At 41.9% G+C, this 20,802-nt stretch overlaps 1 protein-coding gene and 1 long non-coding RNA gene across 8 annotated transcripts in view; one reads left to right on the top strand and one right to left on the bottom strand.

Annotated features, from left to right (window-relative positions):
* Positions 1 to 20,802, bottom strand: part of LOC123370880 — a 53,807-nt gene that overhangs the window by 1,103 nt on the left and 31,902 nt on the right. For 3 of the 4 annotated variants that reach the window (XR_006579607.1, XR_006579604.1, XR_006579605.1), the window contains one exon: positions 19,228 to 19,686. This is a non-coding gene — a long non-coding RNA (uncharacterized LOC123370880). The remainder of the gene's footprint in view (positions 1 to 19,227; positions 19,687 to 20,802) is intronic. The other variant, XR_006579606.1, reaches the window with a different exon arrangement.
* The window catches only part of USO1 (USO1 vesicle transport factor), a 62,005-nt gene that overhangs the window by 27,980 nt on the left and 13,223 nt on the right, over positions 1 to 20,802 (top strand). For 2 of the 4 annotated variants that reach the window (XM_045017744.1, XM_045017743.1), the window contains 10 exons: positions 2,236 to 2,376; positions 3,640 to 3,728; positions 5,831 to 5,985; positions 8,357 to 8,568; positions 9,603 to 9,623; positions 15,827 to 15,937; positions 17,004 to 17,122; positions 17,685 to 17,866; positions 18,894 to 19,015; positions 19,403 to 19,541. In XM_045017744.1, the coding sequence (XP_044873679.1) occupies positions 2,236 to 2,376; positions 3,640 to 3,728; positions 5,831 to 5,985; positions 8,357 to 8,568; positions 9,603 to 9,623; positions 15,827 to 15,937; positions 17,004 to 17,122; positions 17,685 to 17,866; positions 18,894 to 19,015; positions 19,403 to 19,541 (1,291 nt within the window). The remainder of the gene's footprint in view (positions 1 to 2,235; positions 2,377 to 3,639; positions 3,729 to 5,830; positions 5,986 to 8,356; positions 8,569 to 9,602; positions 9,624 to 15,826; positions 15,938 to 17,003; positions 17,123 to 17,684; positions 17,867 to 18,893; positions 19,016 to 19,402; positions 19,542 to 20,802) is intronic. The other 2 variants (XM_045017745.1, XM_045017746.1) reach the window with 1 other exon arrangement.

The raw sequence follows: 20,802 nt of genomic DNA, 5'->3' as shown, positions 1-20,802 counted from the left end.
TATTCATTCTGCCTTTCATATGACATATATGCATAAAACTGTGTTAAGCATACTTCAAAGTTGCATGATTAATTACTCTGTATGGGCATTTCCTAATTTAAGATTGGGTGTTTTAATCTTAAATCTAGCCCCATGGTCAGCAGAGGATGTCCAAGATCACTTATCTCAGCAGATTGTACGTGATCATAATTGAAACATTTTACACTGTCTGCTGCAAGCAGCATCTCAAACATTTTGTCTGTAGAGTTTGGAAGTTACATTTTGTCTGTAGAGTTTGGAAGCATTACCACTACTTTACAAATAAACTCCTGGTTCAAAGAATGTAAGAGTGGACTCTCCAGTGCTTGGTTTGAATTGTGCAGGAGTAAAGACGACATTAAATTTCATGGCAAGTGAAAATGTTCAGCGCACAGACTTGGCAGCCTGTGGAAGCCAAATATCGGGAGTAGCTTCATTACTGTGATACTGGATTGCAGGATGTGTTCAGCATGCCAGTGTGAATACACAGTCTCTCGATTCAGAATATTACTGAATGCCATATGCATGTTACCAGTCCATCCTCAGCACTACAGGGGTGTAAACTACACTACATAAACATCCTGGAACCTTTTTTGGAGTTGTAACTATCAATATGGTAAATATCAACTATCAAAACTATCCACAACTGGAATTTGAGCAAAGTCAAATACTCCTAATACAAAAGTTCTGAAAAGTATATAGTATATAGGAAAAAGAAATGAACACAAAAGGTCTCCTTAAAAACTATTAGAAGAATAGTGGTAGACTTCCTTTTTTAATTTGTTTTGACTGCTTCATTTCCACCTACGCACGCACACTGTGCGTCTCTTGTATTCCAGAAACTATTAAACCAGAACAGTAGTTGGTATCGTTCAATGAAAAAAAATGTGTTGGTCTACCATTGTTAACTAAAAAATCAACTCATTCCAGCGATGTTAGCACCAGGGCCGACTTTAGGGCGATTCAGCTGATTCCCCAGAATCGGGCCCCGTGCCCCTACAAGGGCCCCGCAATATCCTGGAGGAGCTACCGCCGAAGTCCCGCCACTGTCTTCGGCGGCAGCTCAATTGCTGCCGTGGAGGAAGGTCCCTCCGCCAAAATGCCACCGAAGGCACTGGCAGCCGATTGAGCTGCTGCCAAATTCGCAGCACTGGTGGCGGCGGCGGCAGCTCAATCGTTGCCACTGTCTTTGGCGGCATTTCGGTGGAAGGACCTTCCTCTGTGGCAGCAATTGAGCTGCCACCGAAGACAACAGCGAGACTTTGGCGGCAGCTCCTTCAAATCGGGCCCCATGGTGCCTAAAGGCGGCCCTGGTTAGCACTATGTAATGGGGTATGAATGTTGTGTTTTTTAATCACTTTTCAGCTCAGAAATGCTCTTTAAAATATTTTGAAAAACTCTTTAATAAATGACTTTTTAAAATGTGTTAATGTTTAGCATTATACTTATTTTAAAATGAATGCATGAAACAAGTGACAACACTTCTTTGGGCAAGGACTCAATTGTTTGACGCTCTTGCAAGTATACATCTTGTGTATTTATGATGTCTTTGTAAACTCTATGGACTTTGCTATCGCAGTGAATTCGGAACTAATTGCATAATTGGCACTTCCGTTTTCACTGAGGTGCCTATTAAGATTTTTTTCTGTACTGTAACTAATGACAACTGCTTTAAGAACAGTGAAACAAGATAATTCATTCTGAAGGAATGCTGCCCTCTTGTGAAAAGTAGCTAGAGTCAATTTATGACAGAACTGTGTGCACAAGTAGCACAGTTATTCCATTTGGGTATGTAGCTTAAATTCCTGACATAGTTTCAGCACAAGCAGTGGGCTCAGACATTTCGGAATCTTGAAGAAATCCTCAGGTGTTGAGTTTTACTTTAACTTCTAATCCAGCGGCAGCTTTAAAACACAAAAAAGACCGTGGTCATTTGTGGGAATTAAAGCTGCATTTTTTTCTGAAGAGTAGAGTTGACTTGCATGTCCTGGCTAGATTCCAATTTAAATTTTCTCTGCAGTGTCACTAGCCTTCAAATGCTACTTGGGTATTGACAGTTTTGTACAGTAATGTTCACTTTCTCTCGTTCACCACGTGAAGCAAGCCTAATGAAGAGATGCAGCACCCCCCTTCAGTTTTCACAGATGCATGAAATCAGTGTTTTAACGCCAGGGTTCCCTCCCTCCTTAGACCAACGTGCATTTCTCTTTTTTGCAGCTTGTGCGGGTGTTGGTGTCCCCCACAAACCCACCTGGTGCCACCAGCAGTTGTCAAAAAACTATGTTTCATTGTGGGTTATTACAGCAGCTCTGCACGATCCTGATGGCAACGGGCGTTCCTGCCGACATTCTGACCGAGGTAAGGGAGGGTGAGGAAGCAGGGAGAGGAGGTAGCCAAGAAACAGGAAAGCTGTCATATATGAGACTCTCTAGCCATACAGTGGAATCATATTAGATTAATTTAATATTCCTTAACTATCAGTTTTGGAAGTCCGAGAGATTTCAGTTTCTCTTTCCCAAGCAATGATATATGTTTAGGGTGGCTCCTTACAGTTATAGCTCTGTAAAATATTCTCATGTAAAACTTGCTTTGCTTCTTAAATCCCGGCTTGAAGTGTGTATGTGAATATGTGTATATGTTCTACATTTACTGGACGGTAATTTGATTTGCTTATTGCTTTTTGTGGGGTTAGGTAATTCCAGAGTCAGTTCAGTCCCTGGTCTTTTTCCAGACCTTCAGTGCCAGTGTGAACAAGCTAGCATGAGTTTCCACAGCTGCAATAATAGATGTATTTTTCTAGCTTCTGGGAAGTCCTTTACCAGGTTACGGTGAGGGCAATTAATCCCTTACCTGAGGACACTAACTAGGTCAGGTGGATCCCAGTGATTGTCCCACCTCCAATATTAGCAGCCTTGGCAAATGGGCTTGACATGTTTGTCATAACAGTTGCGTTTCTCACTCTAGGTATCCAAAAGATTTTTCAATCTAGCCTCATCTATGATGAGGATATATAACAACCTTTTCAGCCTATTTCATTTGGGGGTTGCCTCCATTTTAGTGTTGGCTACCTTTCCAAAAAGATATAGCTGAGTAAATCACTTCAGTCGCACCATTGACCTCTTCCTAATTTACCTGAATTTACCTCCAACATAAACCTAGTTTTAGCTTAGTTTTCTGTGGTAACCTCATAAGCTGACTCCAAGTAACGTAGGCTACTGAAAATGCTGTATGCCATGTGACACTTCCTGAAGTTACTTTTCTTCTGTTACATATCGTCCTGCAATAAATGGAGGGGCAGGTCAGCCATCTTGTACCTCCCTGCATCCTAATTTGCAACTTCCCTCTAGAATTTACACCTTTCTGAGATACATTCAGGGTCTACTTTCCTAAATGACTAATAGCATTAAAACCACAGGACATCTGGCTTCCTTGCTTTGAAAGCACTATCTCATCTAAATAAGGACGTCTAAATTTTGAATATACTGGTCTGCCCCAATATTTACAAACACTATGTTTAATGTATTCCATAAATATTCTGATTGCTGGAGGAGTTAGTTTATTGCTGTTTTGGTATCTTGATTTCCATGTCAACTTTGTGTGGCTTGTCTTACTCTCCTTTAGACCATCAACACTGTGTCAGAAGTCATTCGAGGATGCCAAATGAACCAAGACTACTTTGCTTCTGTAAATGCACCTTCAAATCCACCGAGGTAGGGGAAGAAAAATGCTTAACCATTTACCAAGCACAGATATGTTGGCATGGGAAAGAGCTTCCATTTAGAATCTTTCATCAGTCAGAAAGGGAGTCTTTTATTTAATAATTTAAAGCTACAGTAGGTCATACCAAATTAAAGCTTCGCAGTGGCAGGATTATCAAACATGCATTAGTTGATGGGTGAAGATGTCTAGATGGCTTTTGAACTGGTCTCACTTAACACCTTCCTTCGTGATCTAGCAAAGGAAACGAACAGTACATTAACGAAATCTGTGCAAACTGGGGAGCAGTCAACTCCAATGAAAGGAGAGAGAATAAGTAAGCGATTCAGGCTCACCGGGCTTGGACTATGGGTCTGTTTAATTGTCTAGACGTTCAGGATCTGGCTGGAGCCCACACTCTGGGGCCCTTCCCCCAGTGCAGGATCCTGGAGCTCGGGCTCCAGCCAGAGCCTGAATGTCTACTCCACAATTAAACAGATCCTTAGTCAGAGCCCTGCAAGCCTGAATCAGCTGATCCGGGCCAGCCACCGGTTTTTAATTGCAGTGCAGACATTGGAAAAAGAGACAGAAAATGACCCTGATTCAGGTGGGTTGGAGGAGGAAAGCTAATATATTTAGGAGAAATTTCTCTAGTCTTCACCACACATGCTCAATGAGAGGAGAACTTGTAAAGCCGTAGTGCTGCAAAACCTGAGATGAGCAACAGCAGTAAACTGGACCTGATTTTGCAACATGATACAGCAGTTTTTTAAATCCAGTACTGTTATGGGCTGCCTGTGGCAAGGCTTCATGACCTAGAGAAGAGAAGTAAGATTTTCTATCCAGCTCTGATGTGACTGCACGTGAGTATTGTATTCAGCTGTGAACGCATCCTACTGTAAAGACGTTGACATGTTGGAGAACAATAACAAGGTATCAGAGCAGAACAGACTGATCTCAAGTAAAACATGAAAATGGAATAATATGCATAACTTGACTAAGTGATTAGGAAGGGGAAAAATAAGTCTACCAATTATTTGAATGATGGAAACACCAAGGAGGGAGAGGAATCCAGTGTTGTACCTGAAGGCACAAGTAGTCAGAGTAATGGATGAGAAGAATTTCCTTATAGCAAGATCTGTTAGGCAGTGGAAAAGCCTCATTGTTCGCGCTTTCGATACTAGACAGGACTAAGCACTATAGAAAAGTCCTGTAAGAAACAGACATGTATTGGCAAGGAGATGGCGTGGATGATCCAACAGGCCTCTTCGGTCTTGCTCCATGATAAACATAAGGAGCAAAATGTACTGTATTGAGAGAGAATATTTTAGGGTTAAACCTGAAAATCCAGTTACCCCTAAAGATAAATATCCAAATATAAGGTAAACCTTACTTAGGACTAAAGCTGATAATACCTTAGTTCCTTGGGCAAGTGATATTGAAGTAGAATCAGCACCTGAAAGAGTGGCTGTGACGTTCTGTTAACGTGGGCAAAACTTTCTCTCTGGCCTAGCAGCTCGGTTTGCTGTAGCTTCTTAGATGTAGAACCTTCCATTTCAGTTGTAAAAATACATCTGATGGTTCACACCGGCTTACTGCAATCATAACACTGAGTGCAACAGTGTTCTTTGCACCAAGTACCCCCACAACATAGTGTTTAAAAATATAGATTTTACTTTTCATACTAAAAGCTTGACATTGCTTTTGTTTCTTGGGCCATGTTTTTAAGAGATTTTCTATAGCTACAGAAAATCAGCCCTCAAGTGTATATTCCAGTGGTACTTGTTAAATTGGATTTAAAAATATATATATATATGGATTATAGACCGCTAATACACATTTCCATACAAACATGCCACTAAAAGCATTCAGGCTGTGGTCCTGTATCGTGATCAGTTGTTGTCCTGCACCAGAGCAGAGTCTATCTGTATTATAAGTCTGATTTTTGTTAGTATAGACAAGACCTAACAGAGGTTTCACTACAGTTGATACACCTACAACGAAGCTTTCAGTATTCCTGCTACCCCAGTCCTGAACCTACTCTGTACGGTAGCAGCAATTGTATTTATTTTGTGACTTTTTTATTTTAATGGCCTGTCTCTCTCTTTCAAAACAGGTCTGCAATCGTAGTACTTCTGATGTCCATGGTGAATGAAAGGCAACCATTTGTACTGCGCTGCGCTGTCCTTTACTGTTTCCAGTGTTTCTTATACAAAAACCAAAAAGGACAAGGGGAAATCGTTTCAACACTTCTACCATCAACCATAGACGGTATGCAGCTTGAAAATTTCAAAAACAAATCTCACTTTAGCATCCATTTGGCTGCATCATCAAAGTTTCCTCTAAAATATTTCATACTTTTAGTGAAGTGCCAAGAACAAGAGATGTTAAAATCACCTTGTGAACAGTGTTTTAATTTGAGAGAATTTTTTGACTTGAATTCTGTTTGAACTTAACTGACAATGCATAACATTCAGGTGTTAAAGGTACAAGAATTCAGGCTGTAAAATTTGGTTAAAATTATTTATGCTCTAGCAGGATAAGGACAGATACCAAATTGGTTAGTTATCTGTGCGTGGAGTTGACATGGAGGGATTGTTTCTATTTTGTTAGAATCTATGTTAATTTGTACTAAAACATTAATTTTTTTGTTCTTTGGCATATAATTTACACATTCACTTTCTAGTGTGAGCAATAACTTTCAACCTTGTACTTTACAAGTAGGCGGAGGGATGTATATGTGGGAAAATGTTTCCTGACAACTTAAATTCCAAGGAGGCTGAGAACCAGACTAGTATTTTAATAAAATACAAAATCTTAGCTATCAAGCAGCAATATCGGAGCTGCATTCCCTGGTATGACATGTGAAATGACATTCACTTTTGAAAAAAGGCATTATGACCACGCCCCGTTTCTTTTCATTATTTATCAAACATCCAACATTTGCTAAGTGCGTCTCAGAGAATAAGGCAGGTGTCCTCCAAGGAAAGGGATCTAACATACTAGTAAAATGATGGGCAGGAAGTCTAACACATTGCTTGTCAATGCCACAAGGTGTTTTTTCTGATCCAACCCTCCCTCTAAAACAGAGTCTGTCTTTCACACCTCCTATTGCACTGTATAACTTCCCATTTATAGACATTGGGCGAGGGATAAGCAGCTTTCAGCACGAGGGGATCAAAGTTATTTTACAGTTAAACCAAGAGGCTTTCTACAGTCTTCTGGTTGTACAAGCTGGATTTTGAGGCCTTTGTCTGCCATAACTCTCGTGGACTAGTACTACATGAATGTGCACGTGTGAAAACAAACTGTGCTTGATGGATTCACTCCAGTATTTTGAGGCATTAAAGATCACAAAGGCTGTCCCGTTACCATTTTAACACACACAATGTCTGTCTTATCCATTTTAGGCTGGATACTTAAAAGTAACGGATCCAACTCCTTTATTAATTATCTGCCTGTCAAAACTCAGGCTGTTAACCTTGTCAGAGTATTGAGGCCCATTCAAACTTTCAGGGAGTACATTCTTGTTAATTATTGACTCAGTGAGAGCCTTAAAAACTTTTCTGGCAAGCTCCATCTGTCATCCTACTTTACTACTTAGTCAGTTCTTTTCATCTGTGGCGTTCAGAGCTCCTTCCAAAAGTGACATCCCCTTTACTCAGGAGGAATCAGATGCTGGGGGGTTAAATGACTTGCCCAGAGTGACTGGTAGTGGTAGTGGTAGCACTGTGACTAGAACCCATGTCTCCCAGTTCCCGGGCTCATTCACTGGATCACACTACCTCCCATAGGAAAATGTGATGAGCCATCCTATTGATCGCCTGTGTGTGGCTGTTTAGGATTTGAGAGAACATTCCAAATGTCTAATGTTACATAAAGAACAGGAGTACCGGCGGCACTTCAGAGGCTAACAAATTTATTAGAGCATAAGCTTGCATGGGCTACAGCCCACCACAAAAGCTTATGCTCAAATAAATTTGTTAGTCTCTAAGGTGCCACAAGTACTCCTGTTCTTTTTGCGGATACAGACTAACACTGCTGCTACTCTGAAACCTGTCATAATGTTACATAGAATCATAGAATCTCAGGGTTGGAAGAGACCTCAGGAGGTCAACTAGTCCAACCTCCTGCTCAAAGCAGGACCAATCACCAACTAAATCACCCCAGCCAGGGCTTCGTCAAGCCTGGCCTTACGATCGGATTTGTTGTTAACGGAGTCGTAGCACTCTCAACTAGCAGACAGGTTGTTCTCTCTGAAAGTTGAATCTTTCCAAGGGTTCCTCTGAGACTGTAGGTGTGGTGAGGGCCTAGCTGGGAGTGCTTGGCAATAGCATGAGACACCCTCTCTCTCTTTGCCGCATGAGAAAGCAGTCGTCTTCCACTGCGCTACCCCTAGACGACTATGTAGGTGCCATATTTTTATTCCTGAAGTTTTATAGAACTTAAGATGTCTTCAGATGAATGTAGAGCTTAAATTGTAACCTCTCTGAGATGGGGACCGTGTGTGTGTGAACAGCACCTAGCACATTGAGGTCCCCATCCTGGTTGGGGGCCCTCTGTGCTACTGTATCATAACTACTTTACGAGTCTTGATCGTGGCTTGTTTTTGTGCCACAGCATTTGTTTGTCATTATTGTAGCTACAGGTAATTCTGTGTCGGCTGGCCAACTGCTCTGTGGCGGACTCTTTTCCACGGACTCTCTCTCAAACTGGTGCGCTGCCGTGGCCCTGGCCCATGCTTTACAAGATAACGCAACTCTGAAAGAGCAGTTGCTAAGAGTTCAGCTTGCAACAAGTATTGGTAACCCTCCAGTGTCTTTGCTGCAACAGTGCACCAACATTCTTTCACAGGTACTGTATCATTGCCACGGTTCTGTTTGCTTAAGAAGAAAAATGTTCCCTTGCTATTAGTGGCTCAAAGAAAAATGCTAATTTTCTCAGTTTAAGTGCAAGCGAGACTCGATAGTAGATTTAGTGCTAGTTGTTACTGTACACTACAGCATGGAGTGCCTTTGTCGTAAAAATGGAAGTGTAGCAGATCTGCCATCATAAAGTGCCATCTGAAGCTGCTTTGTCCATTGTCATGAGTCCAACACCTTAGATTTGAAATGGCATTGTTCTAGTCTGTTCCTAATTCATCGCTATTTTGAATGCAAGTCACATATTGAAAGTGTACCAACTAAAACAATCTGGAAATGATTTGCCTACAATTGTTACAAGAAACACCAAAGATTACTGTAACTGAAGGATATTACTTGTTTCCGTTTAAGTAGACAATACAGAGTGCTGTCAAATGCCCAGTTTCACCTGTTGGGGGTCTTTCATTCAGCAATGTGGAGGGAAACAGTTATTTCATTTGGAAAGGAAAATGATGATAAAACTACTGGTAGACAGAGGGACTTAAAGGCAGATGTAGCACCTGAAACTATTGTTTGTTCACTTTCTTAAAAGACTAAAATGTAAGTTGATGGTAACCTTTTTGTATTATGTTGCCACTCACAAAAGTTATAGTCACTGTACTGTATGTAGTTTGAAGCCGAAGCATGATTCAGGCATCACTCGTCAACTTTTCAAGTGTTTCTATTTTATTGTTTGGATCTTGTGTATGAAATTATGATAGTTGAGTACAAGAAACTCAGGTTTTGTAGATGTTGACTTCACTATTTTTAAATGTGCCCCTCTCTCAAAATAGCCAAAATTGGAATCTCAAAATACTCACTCCTTGAACTGAGATGCATTTCAACATAATAGTTTCAATAAAATAGCCACTAAATTTTTGGGTTTGCATTTTGCTAGGATCTTAAAAGAAAAATTTGAGCTTTCTAAAGTTCTCTACAAAAAACTCATAAGTAATATGTGTGAATTTTTTAATGTATGATTTACAGGGTGATAAGATCGACAGACGGGTATGTATTTCTTGGCATAGCTTAGGCATTTTCTTGTCACAAGCAGGGCCTTTTCTGTCTTGGGTTTTGCTGATTTTTTTAACTGCTTTTTTTGAAGTGTTTCCACTTACGGTGTTGTGTTGCAATCAGTTTTTATGTCTAGCATAACAAGCTCTCTCTGTGTGTCTCCATGGGATTCTGGCATGGTGTTCCTGGGAACTGTGGGATAAGGATCTTGGGTGCCACGGGTGCTTTCTTTCCAATGGGGCATTGCAGTCACCAGCTGCTCTGAAATGTACTAAATTTTGTTCACACTTCCTCATAATGTGAATTAAATTTTACTTTTGAGTGACATTGAATCAGTTTTTGGAACTGTTACAAACACTTTTCATCCCGCCCAGTAGAAAGAGGTGGGCATGACCTGTAGCAGATATATACTGTTTTGGCTCTTAATTGCTAATGCAACAAGTGTCCTCTATCTGTGTTCCAGTCAATCTGTATTACACGTTTCCAGTGATGATTTCTTTTGCAGAATTTTATCCCCAGTTGTCTTAATTTGTAATCAAGGATGGGATTTTTACTAAGCAATTCTGAAGTTAGCACTTAGCTGTAGGTGTCTGATTTTGAGCTTATCGCCGGACAGAAGTTGTGTCCATATTGCACAGCCTACAGTGACAGGGGTTTTTCCAGCACCTCCCTGAGCGAGAGCAGCTAAACTGACAGTAGCATTCTTCTGCTGACCCAGCTGCATTTACACCAGAGGTAAGGCTGGCATAGCTGCGGTGCTGGAGGGTGGATTTTTCACACCCCTACGTGCCCTAGCTGTGTCAGCCTAAGTTTTACGTGTAGACCAGGCCATAGTCACTCGCCATTAGTGCACTACTGAGCTAGGCATCACCTACAGCGACGTTTTTCCTGAGTGTGGCCACTGTGTATTGTCTGCTTGTGTCCTTGGCACCGACAGAGATGGTGGCCCTGCCTGTTGTTAAGGTTGCCAGACTTTCCCGTGATAAAAGTGTTCACTGTTGCTTTATAACGCCAGATAAACTGTTAGGCTGAAGTGTTTTGTTTTTTAAACTTTCAGTTAAAATGTTTCAGCAGCTTCCCAGAATGAGTAAGGAAGAATATGTTTTGTCTCGCCAATGCTTTGGTTTGGGGTTTTAAACCATGTAACCATTTTTCCGCCCCCAGAAGCTGTAGCAGCTCCATGCTCTGGAGCAAGGTCTTGAAACTTGGCAAGGGGGTTGCCCTGGGGTCAGATGAGCCTTTTGCCATGCCTGGGAAAATTGTCCAAATTGAGCCTCTGAGAAGTCTGTTTACACATGCTCAGATTTGTTAGTGTGGCAGCTAAATTCTCTGAAGAGTCTATCTGCCCTGGGCAGGCTCCAGTTTAGAGGTGCAGGGCTGGCCAGGACATCCCCAGCAATTGCTACTGCAGGCCACTTTGGTACTAGGCACAGGAACAGAGCAGGGATAACTACCCAGTCACTGAACGAGGCCTGGGTCCTGTGGAAAATACCAGTGTAGGACCATGTAATAAGTCTGCATCATAATGCGTATGCATAAGAAGGCTGAATGAAGGTGGCATGGCCTTCCTTCGTTCTGGCATTTCCTGACTTGGCAACGTTTTAATATCATGATTGGATGTTTTTCTAAAAGATGGCTCCAGAAGTTATTTTGGGGATGTTCTATGGCCTGTCAGACTAGATCACGGTGGCCGCTCTTAGCCTTGTATCAGAGGAGTAGCCATGTTAGTCTGGATCTGGAAATTTCCACTACATGCATCCGACGAAGTGGCTATTCACCCACGAAAGCTCACGCTTCAATACGTCTGTTAGTCTATAAGGTGCCACAGGACTCTTTGCTGCTCTTAGCCTTGGCATCTACTAATCTGTGACCCTTAGTGTTCTTTTAATGTGTTTCTGTGTAATGAAGCTATTGCTCAGCTGTATAACGGGGGGAAATACAGTCCTGTTAACCCTGTAATTGCTGTGCAGCTCATGCTGTCATGTAGCCGTGTTCTAAGAGCTTGCCCACTTGCACTGTGGGAATGTTCCGGGGTGTTGGCTCCAAACATATGAAGCTTGGCTATTTGCAGAGTCTATGCTGGGTTTAGACTCTGGATTGCACAAGATGGTACTTGCTTAGGAAAATGGAATGAATTGCATATTTGTAAAAACTCTATACAGGAAAAATGAAACATGCAAACATGCTCCGGGCCGGGGCACCATTGGGAGTGTTTTTAGTGCCTGTCAATCTGGGATCTTTCCTAACCTTGGAGATGGAGGTAACACCTCGGAATCGGTGCAACTAGCCAATTCATTTAAAAAGAAAAAAGCATCTCTGCTTGTAAAAGTCCAGTCCGATATACGTTTTGAGTTAGTCTTTTCACAGATGGCAGTAAGCTGTTCTTTATTCTTTGTATTACTTTAGTGCCTATGCTCTTGTCATGGGGCGGGACCCCCTTGGGTTAGGAGCAGTAAAAACACAGAATAAAAACAATCTCTGCCCCAACAATCTTATCGCTGGGGCTTCGTTTTGTTGGCTTGATTAATTCATTTGCGGGGGGATTATTTTTAGCAGTTTTGAGTTTTATGTAGATGTCCAAAACTGGGTGGTTTTTTTTGAGGCGTACTCTTTGTGCATACAGGCAGTACTGTTTCAACCAGTGTTAAAGCGTGCTAGGGAACCTTCATTGTGCTTCAGCACGGTCTATATGGAGCAGTTAATGTGCAGCATGTGAGTTCTAAACCTTCCTAACACCCTTGTAGTCTGTATTACTGCTCCATATAGACAAGCACTTAGGTATGAGCCAGGGATCAGAGACATCACCTATATAAACAAACTGCACTGGGAAAGAGGTGAAGTCAACATGAATTGAGTAGCCATTCCTTGTGGGTTTTTCCAGTGGTCATCAGTTAAAACCTGAACTCAGAAACCTTGCTTATAACATATGTAGCTAGGATCAGTGTCTTTCCAGAGGGAACTGCCATTTCTCTAGCAGTAATATTTATGTGGACTTACACACCTTGATAAAGTTTACCAGCGTCTGGCTGGCTCATGTGACTTTTCTTGTCCACACTAATCTGGAAATAGCACTGAATGAGTAGTTGCAGTGGGTCCAGGCTCAGGGCATAGGAGTCTGGAGTTCACTAGGGATAAACATGTCCTTAGAAAACATTAGCATATACCTTTCATGTGCATTCATGACTCTTCTGTCTCTAGGCCTGCTAAATATGAGGTTTAGTATACGTGACATGAGTCATCCCCTCCCATTCAGGATTCAGAAGGGCCATACGACTCAGAGGCTACTTTTCTATGGGGAACAGAGCTTTCTGTGTGCAGATTCTGGATGCTATGTACATCTACTAAACAACTTGACTTGTGGTTCTCATTAAAAGGCTTTCTGGAAGAAGGGATCTTTTTTTAAGGAGGTCTGGCCTACGTGGGATAGGAGCTGGTTAAGTGTGAGGGAGGGGCACAAAGATGTGTGAGGGTGGGAATACAGAATGAGCTGTCAAGCGAAAGACTTGAGCAACAGCAGCAGAGGAAGAAGTAGGAAGACCTGAGAGCTGAAAGAGACAGCAGCAGTTCTGTAGGGGCTTGGAAGTGAGGACCAAAAAGTAGAACATGATACACAGGATGCAAGTGGAAGCCAGTGAAGGAGAATGATAAGGCCTGAGCAGTGGAAGAAGAGTAGGAGTTTGCAGCAGCGTTTTGGAAAGATTAGGGCAAAACTTCTGCCCCTCCCCATTAAAAAAGTGTTCAGCACAAGTGAAACAGTTCGGCAGTTGTGAGACTATCAAGTGAATACCCAAAATGAAAAGCTGACACAGTGTAGTACATACAGATCATGGAAAAGGGGTAATGAGACACATGAATGCCAGCTAGGCTAGTAATGGCGATTTGATTCTTTGCCCAAAGATCAAAGTAAAGGAGGAGGGAGCTGACAAAGGGTGTGAAGAGGCAATGTGCAGCAGACTGGTGTGGGGTTTTACAGATGATGAGGTGTATCGCCTGCCTTACAATTGCAATGGGATACTTTACCTTCTAGTCTTGAGGAGGCTGTTCCCCTCAGTGGTGGTATCTCCACCCAGCAGCTCTTCAAACCACCAAAGCTCTTGTATCCAGCACATTCTGATCTTAGTTTCCTTCTGTGGTAACTTTGATATTACCTTTAGTGACCCACTTTGGTGCTGGAGGCAGACGCAGCAGCTGGGAGCCTGCCCTCCCGCCTTCCTTCTGACTGCTTCTGCTCTGCATGCTCTGTTCTTAAAGGCAGATAAAGACTTACTTTAAGGGCTTGTTTTTTGTCATGCTCATTTAGGGCTCAAAGCAATGCAGTCTCCAGTATTTAAGCACAGTGAACATCAGAGTGGAGGATGGAGTGAAATGAAAGTCAAGCAAAACTTCAAGTGGCTTGAAACACAGAATTAAAAAGTAGAAATGCAGCATAGACTTAACTAAGGACTCCTTTGGGGTTGGCCAAATGTAACTCTTTTCTCCAGTGCCTTGAATCTCTTGTGACCACCCCCTCCAGAGTATGTTCTGCTTTTACTCTCTTAGGTAGATCAGAGCCCTTGTATATGCCCCAGTTTGCTCTCCAGAGTCTGGCTTTTAACGCTTTGTTACTTTCTTTGATGTACGACGTGCTTATTTGAAGCTTTTTTGTGGGAGCTGGAGAGCTTTTGCTTGGTTGCTGTGTCAGACGTTTGACTTTCATCTCAAGGTGCATGCCTGCCTTAATGCCACTTCCCAGGGCATTTTCGTTTTCAGGAGCCTGGAGAATTAGCCAGTATAGGTATGGACACCAGAGAATTCTGCAAATGGTTATATTTTATAGGCCTGGAAAATGTGTGGCTCAGCTAGTTGATGCAAACTGAGGCTTAATACTAGATAAATCCAGGGCCGGTGCAAGGATGTTTCGCGCCCTAGGCGAAACTTCCACCTTGCGCCCTCTTCCCCTCCCGCGGCAGCTCCCCCCCTCTGCCTTGAGGCGCCCCCCTTGCGGCAGCTCCCTACCCTCCGCCCTGAGGCACCCCACTGCCCCAGCTCACCCCTGCTCCGCCTCCACCCCGAGCACGCTGTCGCTGCTTCATTTCTCCCGCCTCCCAGGCTTGCGGTGCCAATCAGCTTAGGCGCTGCAAGCCTGAGAGGTGGGAGAAGTGAAGCAGCCACGGTGTGCTCGGGGAGGAGGTGGGGCAGGGGTGAGATGGGGTGGGGAGTTCCTCTGCATGCCGCCCCCCCCCACTTGCTGCAGGTGGTCCTCCCCGCGCTCCCCTGCCCCAGCTCCCTCCACCTAAATGCCAGCGGCAACCGGGGCCGCCGAAGATGCGGCCGCCGCGGTCACTGCCGAAGAAAATGGCACCCCCCAAATCCTAGCACCCTATGCAACCGCCCTGGATAAACCTTAAATTAAATAAACAAAACATCTGCTTAAAAGGACCAAAATGTACATAACGAACAGCTCAAAACCGTTGTCCAAGGTACCTCCTGGCCTAATTGTGTGGATTTAAAACACTTTAAATAATTTAACAAAATCTTGAACAGTATTTCACACATTTCTTGTGTATTAATTTGAATAACCTTCAGAAGAAAACTAATTTTCCAGCACACTAAATTGAAAGACAAGATGGCAGCATTTAGAATAGTCCACTTGTGTCTGGTTTACCTTGTGTATTACTATATCACCAACACTGCCATGTAGCAATCCGTTTTCACGTTGAAATAAAGTCTCAACTGGTGGTACAATACGTCAGTCGTGGGTATACGTTATATTTGCAGCAAATGAAGACAGCGTATTAGTGCTGGGGCACTTTAAAAGTTTGCAGCTGATTTGTGCTAATTGTGCACTTTATGCAGCATTTCCCCCAGAAGGTTTTGCATGCATTTTTTGCCACTTAACAATATTGTTATCCCAGCATTAATTATAAAGGCAAACTAACTTGTCATGATTTTGTTCCAATGCTAATTTGTGTTGAGTCACACCTTGCATCTATCTTGGTTTGACATACATTGAAGACTGCTAGACTTCTGTGAATCCTTTCCATCAAAGCACTAAAGCGACGTTAAGTGTAGCTAGTAAATGTGTATTTTTGGAAGCCTCGACTTCCTTTTTTTATCCTTAAAGTTGAACGTGGGTGGGTTCTGAAGTAAATACAGCCTCTAAAGCACTTCACTGAACGCTATACATGAAGAAATTAATGCCAGCTTTTCCATTTCAGGGCAGCAAAGTGCAGACAAGAGTTGGATTATTAATGCTGCTTTGTACCTGGTTAAGCGATTGTCCAATTGCTGTCACACACTTTCTCCACAACTCCGCCAATATTCCATTTGTATCCTTGAAATGTTTACTGAATACAGGAGTTTGAATGGAAAAAAATATTTTTAATATTAAAAATGCAGATAAACTTGCAGGAATGCTGCAGAATATTTAAGGATAGTAGGTGTGGGACTTAAAGAGGTAGTGTCCCTTTTATGTTAACATGTAGACACTCACCAAAGCATAATCAGATCTGTGAATCTGAAAAGACATGGCATGTATTTCCTCTGAGCACAGGTAACTGTTGCTTGGAGAAGCTTTTGGGCAGTTTTGCAAATTTCGGGTACATGTGCATTGCAATTGGTGTGATTGCAGCTTGGGTAGAAATACCCACGTTAGCTTTGATTTAGCTAGTATGCCAAAAACAGCAATGAAGAAGGGGAGGCACAGACTTCAGTGCGCGCTGTACAAGCCTGCCCAGGACCCTGGGTACATATTTGCATTCCTAGACGGTGCTGGGATCCGTGCCGCCGTGTCCTCAATGCTGTTTTTAGATTCAAGCTGCCATGGGTATGCCTATGCAAGCTACTAGCACACCTTGATTTCAGTGTGGATATGCCTGTAGTGTGTGTCACTGCAGATAAACTCATGGAATTTCAGTATGAAGAATCTCACATGTGTAATCTCACAGAAATGGGAAAATATCTTAATCTCAATTAATTGTAATGATAAATATACTTCTCTGAAGAGGAACTTAATCCAATTGACAGCTGTTAAGCATCATATACTGGCTAGTGGTAGACAGTGCCTTCAAAAAACTTTGACGATTAACATATGGAAGAGAGCTGGGTTTGGGTACAGAGAACCCTTTTAAATATTACATTGAGTTATCTTGAATAGCAATATATATACACATTGTACAAATCCCTTAAAACAAACTAAATGTATGAGCCGTTTCATTTGATGTAGCAAACTAATATTACTAATTAAGCTTATGGTTTTAATGGGTAAAGAAATTGGTTTTACATGTTTGTTTAAGATGCAATAAGTTTAGGCTGAGATTACGGGTTGAAAGGGAAAAGGTTTGGTTTGTATATTCTGCTCGTGAAATGTTTAAACTTCCTTAGCAAATGTTCCAGCTCACTGGGCAGATAGCCGAAAACCTTGGAGAAGAGGAGCAGTTAGTTCAAGGCCTGTGCGCGCTTTTGCTGGGAATTTGCATTTATTACAATGACAATTCCCTTGAAAATTGTAGGAAGTAAGTATGGTGCAGGACTAACTGAATGCTTTAGGGGAGGTGAAAGTTTGTGTGCAGGCTATCAGCTGTACCTAAACTAGGAAGAAGTTTCTAAATGAAAGACAACACAACCTATATTATTGATATTCTTACTTTAGCAACCCCTCTAGCCCCCTGTTCTTAATTTATTCCTTACAGGAGGGAAACATATGGCTAGAAAATGTGAGATGGTTTCTCCATGCTAATCAGCTGGAAAAAGTCATTGATACAGCCCTTAGACAGTGCAAAGCATCTGAGCCATTCTTACCAAGAAATACAGTTCTCCTTTCACCTATGGCATGTGAACAGCTGGTAGTGGCAGACTGGGAACACTCAGCTTTCCAGTGCCAAGAAAAGTCTGAATGTTTCACAGGGGGAAAAAGGAATTGTTACAGATAATTTCCTGACCAACAAAAATTTCCTGACTTCCTTTGGAGGAGAAGTAAAAAGGGTGATGTTTCACTGCTCTCCGTTTTTTTTGGTTTTCCTTCTCTAGGCACAGTCTTGCCTGATGTGCCATACTAACTACATCTTTTTCTTTTAGAGAGAAACTAAAACAGCTGATAGAGAAGAGGATTGGCAAGGAGAACTTCATTGAGAAACTAGGTTTCATTAGCAAACATGAACTGTATTCCAGAGCTGCTCAGAAACCTCAGCCTAGTTTTTCTAGCCCAGACCACATGATGTTTGATCACGAATTTACTAAACTGGTAAAGGAATTGGAGGGTGAGATATATTACACTCTTTTTTTTTTTTTGTACTGTCACTTGCTGTACACTTCAGATTGCCATGATTGAATTACCACCCATTTCGAATTTAGATTTTTAAAGGTCATAGAATATCAGGGTTGGAAGGGACCTCAGGAGGTATCTAGTCCAACCCCCTGCTCAAAGCAGGACCAGTTCCCAACTAAATCATCCCAGCCAGGGCTTTTTCAAGCTGGGCCTTAAAAACCTCTAAGGAAGAAGATTCCACCACCTCCCTAGGTAACCCATTCCAGGTCATATGATGAAACCTAAAAATCTCTACGTGGTATGAAGGATTGTACTGTAATCATGGATATGGGTTACAATACACCATGGCTTGCAGTTCAGATGTTTTATATGACTGCTCCTCGTGCAGTGTTGGGTTTTGTACTTAGTCAGGCTTCTTCACACTGTTAAGTCAGTTGGCTGTTTGTGCATGTTATTGATTAGGCTATTGGTAATGGCAAATTTTTGAACATGTGCTTTATATAGTGCCATCAGGTCTGTACTAGAAGATGATGCACGAGAAGGTGGCACCCCCCCCCCATCATAGTATACAAGAATTCGCTTCACAAGCGCTACTTCTGATTATAGTGCATCATTTCTTTATAGATGAAGTGAAAAGGAACTGGATGTGTGCCCCTTCTGTAATGAATAAAGAACTTCTAAAAGATGTGATCACGAATGTTATTTTTTACACTAGAAATAACCAGGTCGGGGAACCTTAAAAAATGTGAATGGTGAACTTTATGGGTCCTTAATGGAAAAATGAGGCTGTTGAAACTTTAATGGATAAACTTTTCCCAGTTGTTGATACAACCTCCTGAAGTCAGCTTCTAAGAACTAGTTTGACATCTAATCATTTAAATCAGCATGGGTGACTAATAACTTGTTTAAAAACAGACAGATTCTCTCTGGCGCAACACGATTATCTAAGCTGAGGAGGCTGTGAGAATATGAATGCATGAGCTGAGTTCTGAATAACGAATACACTATTTTTTTGACAGGTATCATAACTAAAGCTATTTACAAGTCTAGTGAAGAAGACAAACAGGAAGAGGAGGTGAAGAAGACATTGGAACAGCATGACAACATTGTGACTCACTATAAAAAAGTCATTAGAGAGCAGGTAACTACAAGCTGTAGCAGACACCTACAGTCATGTGTACTGTTGGGGGAAAATCATAGTAACTGGCTTTTGGGGATGCTGGAATGGAATTCCAGACCAGATATTACAAAACATGGAAGAGGCTTCCCAGCTCAGATAACTTGGGGAAGTGTCAGGCACCTTAATAATAAGCAGTGCTACCAGCCTTGCCTATAACAAATTTGGAAACTTACCTGCGCAGATAAGCAGTCCACAAGATACAGGCGCTGCACATGCAAAATATCTTTTGTAGGTTGAGTAAATATCTTGACTCTACTGCATTGATTTTATTGCTTTGCAGCATGTCTCCCCATTGATTCATTTTCCACAAGTAATTAAGCAGAATTCCAATTTTCTTTTCTTTCACAGGATCAGCAGCTTGAAGAGTTAAAGCAGAAAGTTAATACTTTAAAATCCCAGAACGAACAGCTTCAGACAGCAGTTACGCAGCAAATGTCTCAAATCCAGCAGCACAAGGACCAGTATAATCTCCTTAAAGTACAGCTAGGTATACTTCACAAAAACACTGAAATCTATCCTTGCTTCATAGCATACGTCCAGTTCTCTGTGCAGCCCATGGCAAGCAATCTAAATTCTGCAGAAACCAATCCTTTCCAGTTTTAGCAGCGTGTGGTCCTAAATTCTGCAGCACACTAGAATTCACACAAATGAAAAAACAGGACTTATTTTCTAGCATTAAAAAAGAATGCAACTAGAACAGTATTTCTACCAGTATCTAATTTGTTAAATTAGATAAAAATATCAATGTTTACATTTTTTTTACTGCCTCCAAACTTTCAGTTATTGGTGATGGACTATTTTGTATGGACAACTGATAAGTGCATTAGAAAAAGGGAAACTGGCAAGTTTTAGCTGCAGTGGTCTGGGAAGAGGCAGAGCAGCTTGAGAGGTGAGCACTCAGCAGGTTCAGATTTAGGAAACAGGGTGAGGAAACATGTCCTTTTCCCTCCGCCCTGCCATTCATTGAATTCTGACTTCTATGGTGGTTCTCACTGTACTGTCTAAACATGTTAGACAAAGATGGAGGAGTCAGCAGCTAGCTGCTTTGCTGCTCCTTCATTCCTGTTGGGTGCGGTTTCAGAAAAAGTACACAAACTGGAGGCTCCTGCTTAATGATCAGCAGTGAAGTGCCACCAGTTTCAGGTGTCCTTAGGTTTCACAGTTGATGTCCCTTTGAAATGAATGGGGTAGTCCATACTTGTCAGAGTTATCATTCTGGATGTTTGGCATTGCAGGAAGAAAACACCATATTGGTTCACATTTTGAAGCCAGCCTTGGCAATCAGAGGCTAGAAACTTTTCTGAGAACACAGAAGGTTGCATTTTGCAGCCAAATTGCCCAACTGTGCATGGATTCTGCCGTCACTGCTGTAAAAAAGGAAAAAATGGGGCATTGTGTACAGTAAAATCTCACTTGTGACTGTAGGGAGACCCAAAGCAGCTAACCCAGTCTAACAAACTAGCAAGATACTGTACTGCTATATGGATTCTGTCTGCTTGCCATGTCAAGCATAGTAAGATTTACTTGTTCGTTATGAGAGATAAAAGAGTTCTAATGATTTTGTGTATTAAAAAAATTAGTTATAGGCCTCGTTACCACATTCCGGTATTAAATCTTAGCCCATTTTGGGTGACAGTGGGTTATGGATTAGGGAAATGAGGGTCTTGCAGTGCTACAGCAAGCCTTTTCTTACTAGAGACTGGCCTAATGGCTTTAGCAGAATCCTAGAGAGAGTGGAAATGTGGAAA

Source organism: Mauremys mutica, chromosome 5 (assembly GCF_020497125.1).
Source record: "Mauremys mutica isolate MM-2020 ecotype Southern chromosome 5, ASM2049712v1, whole genome shotgun sequence".
Classification (NCBI taxonomy): domain Eukaryota; kingdom Metazoa; phylum Chordata; order Testudines; family Geoemydidae; genus Mauremys; species Mauremys mutica.
This window is presented reverse-complemented; position numbering and strand designations above follow the sequence as displayed.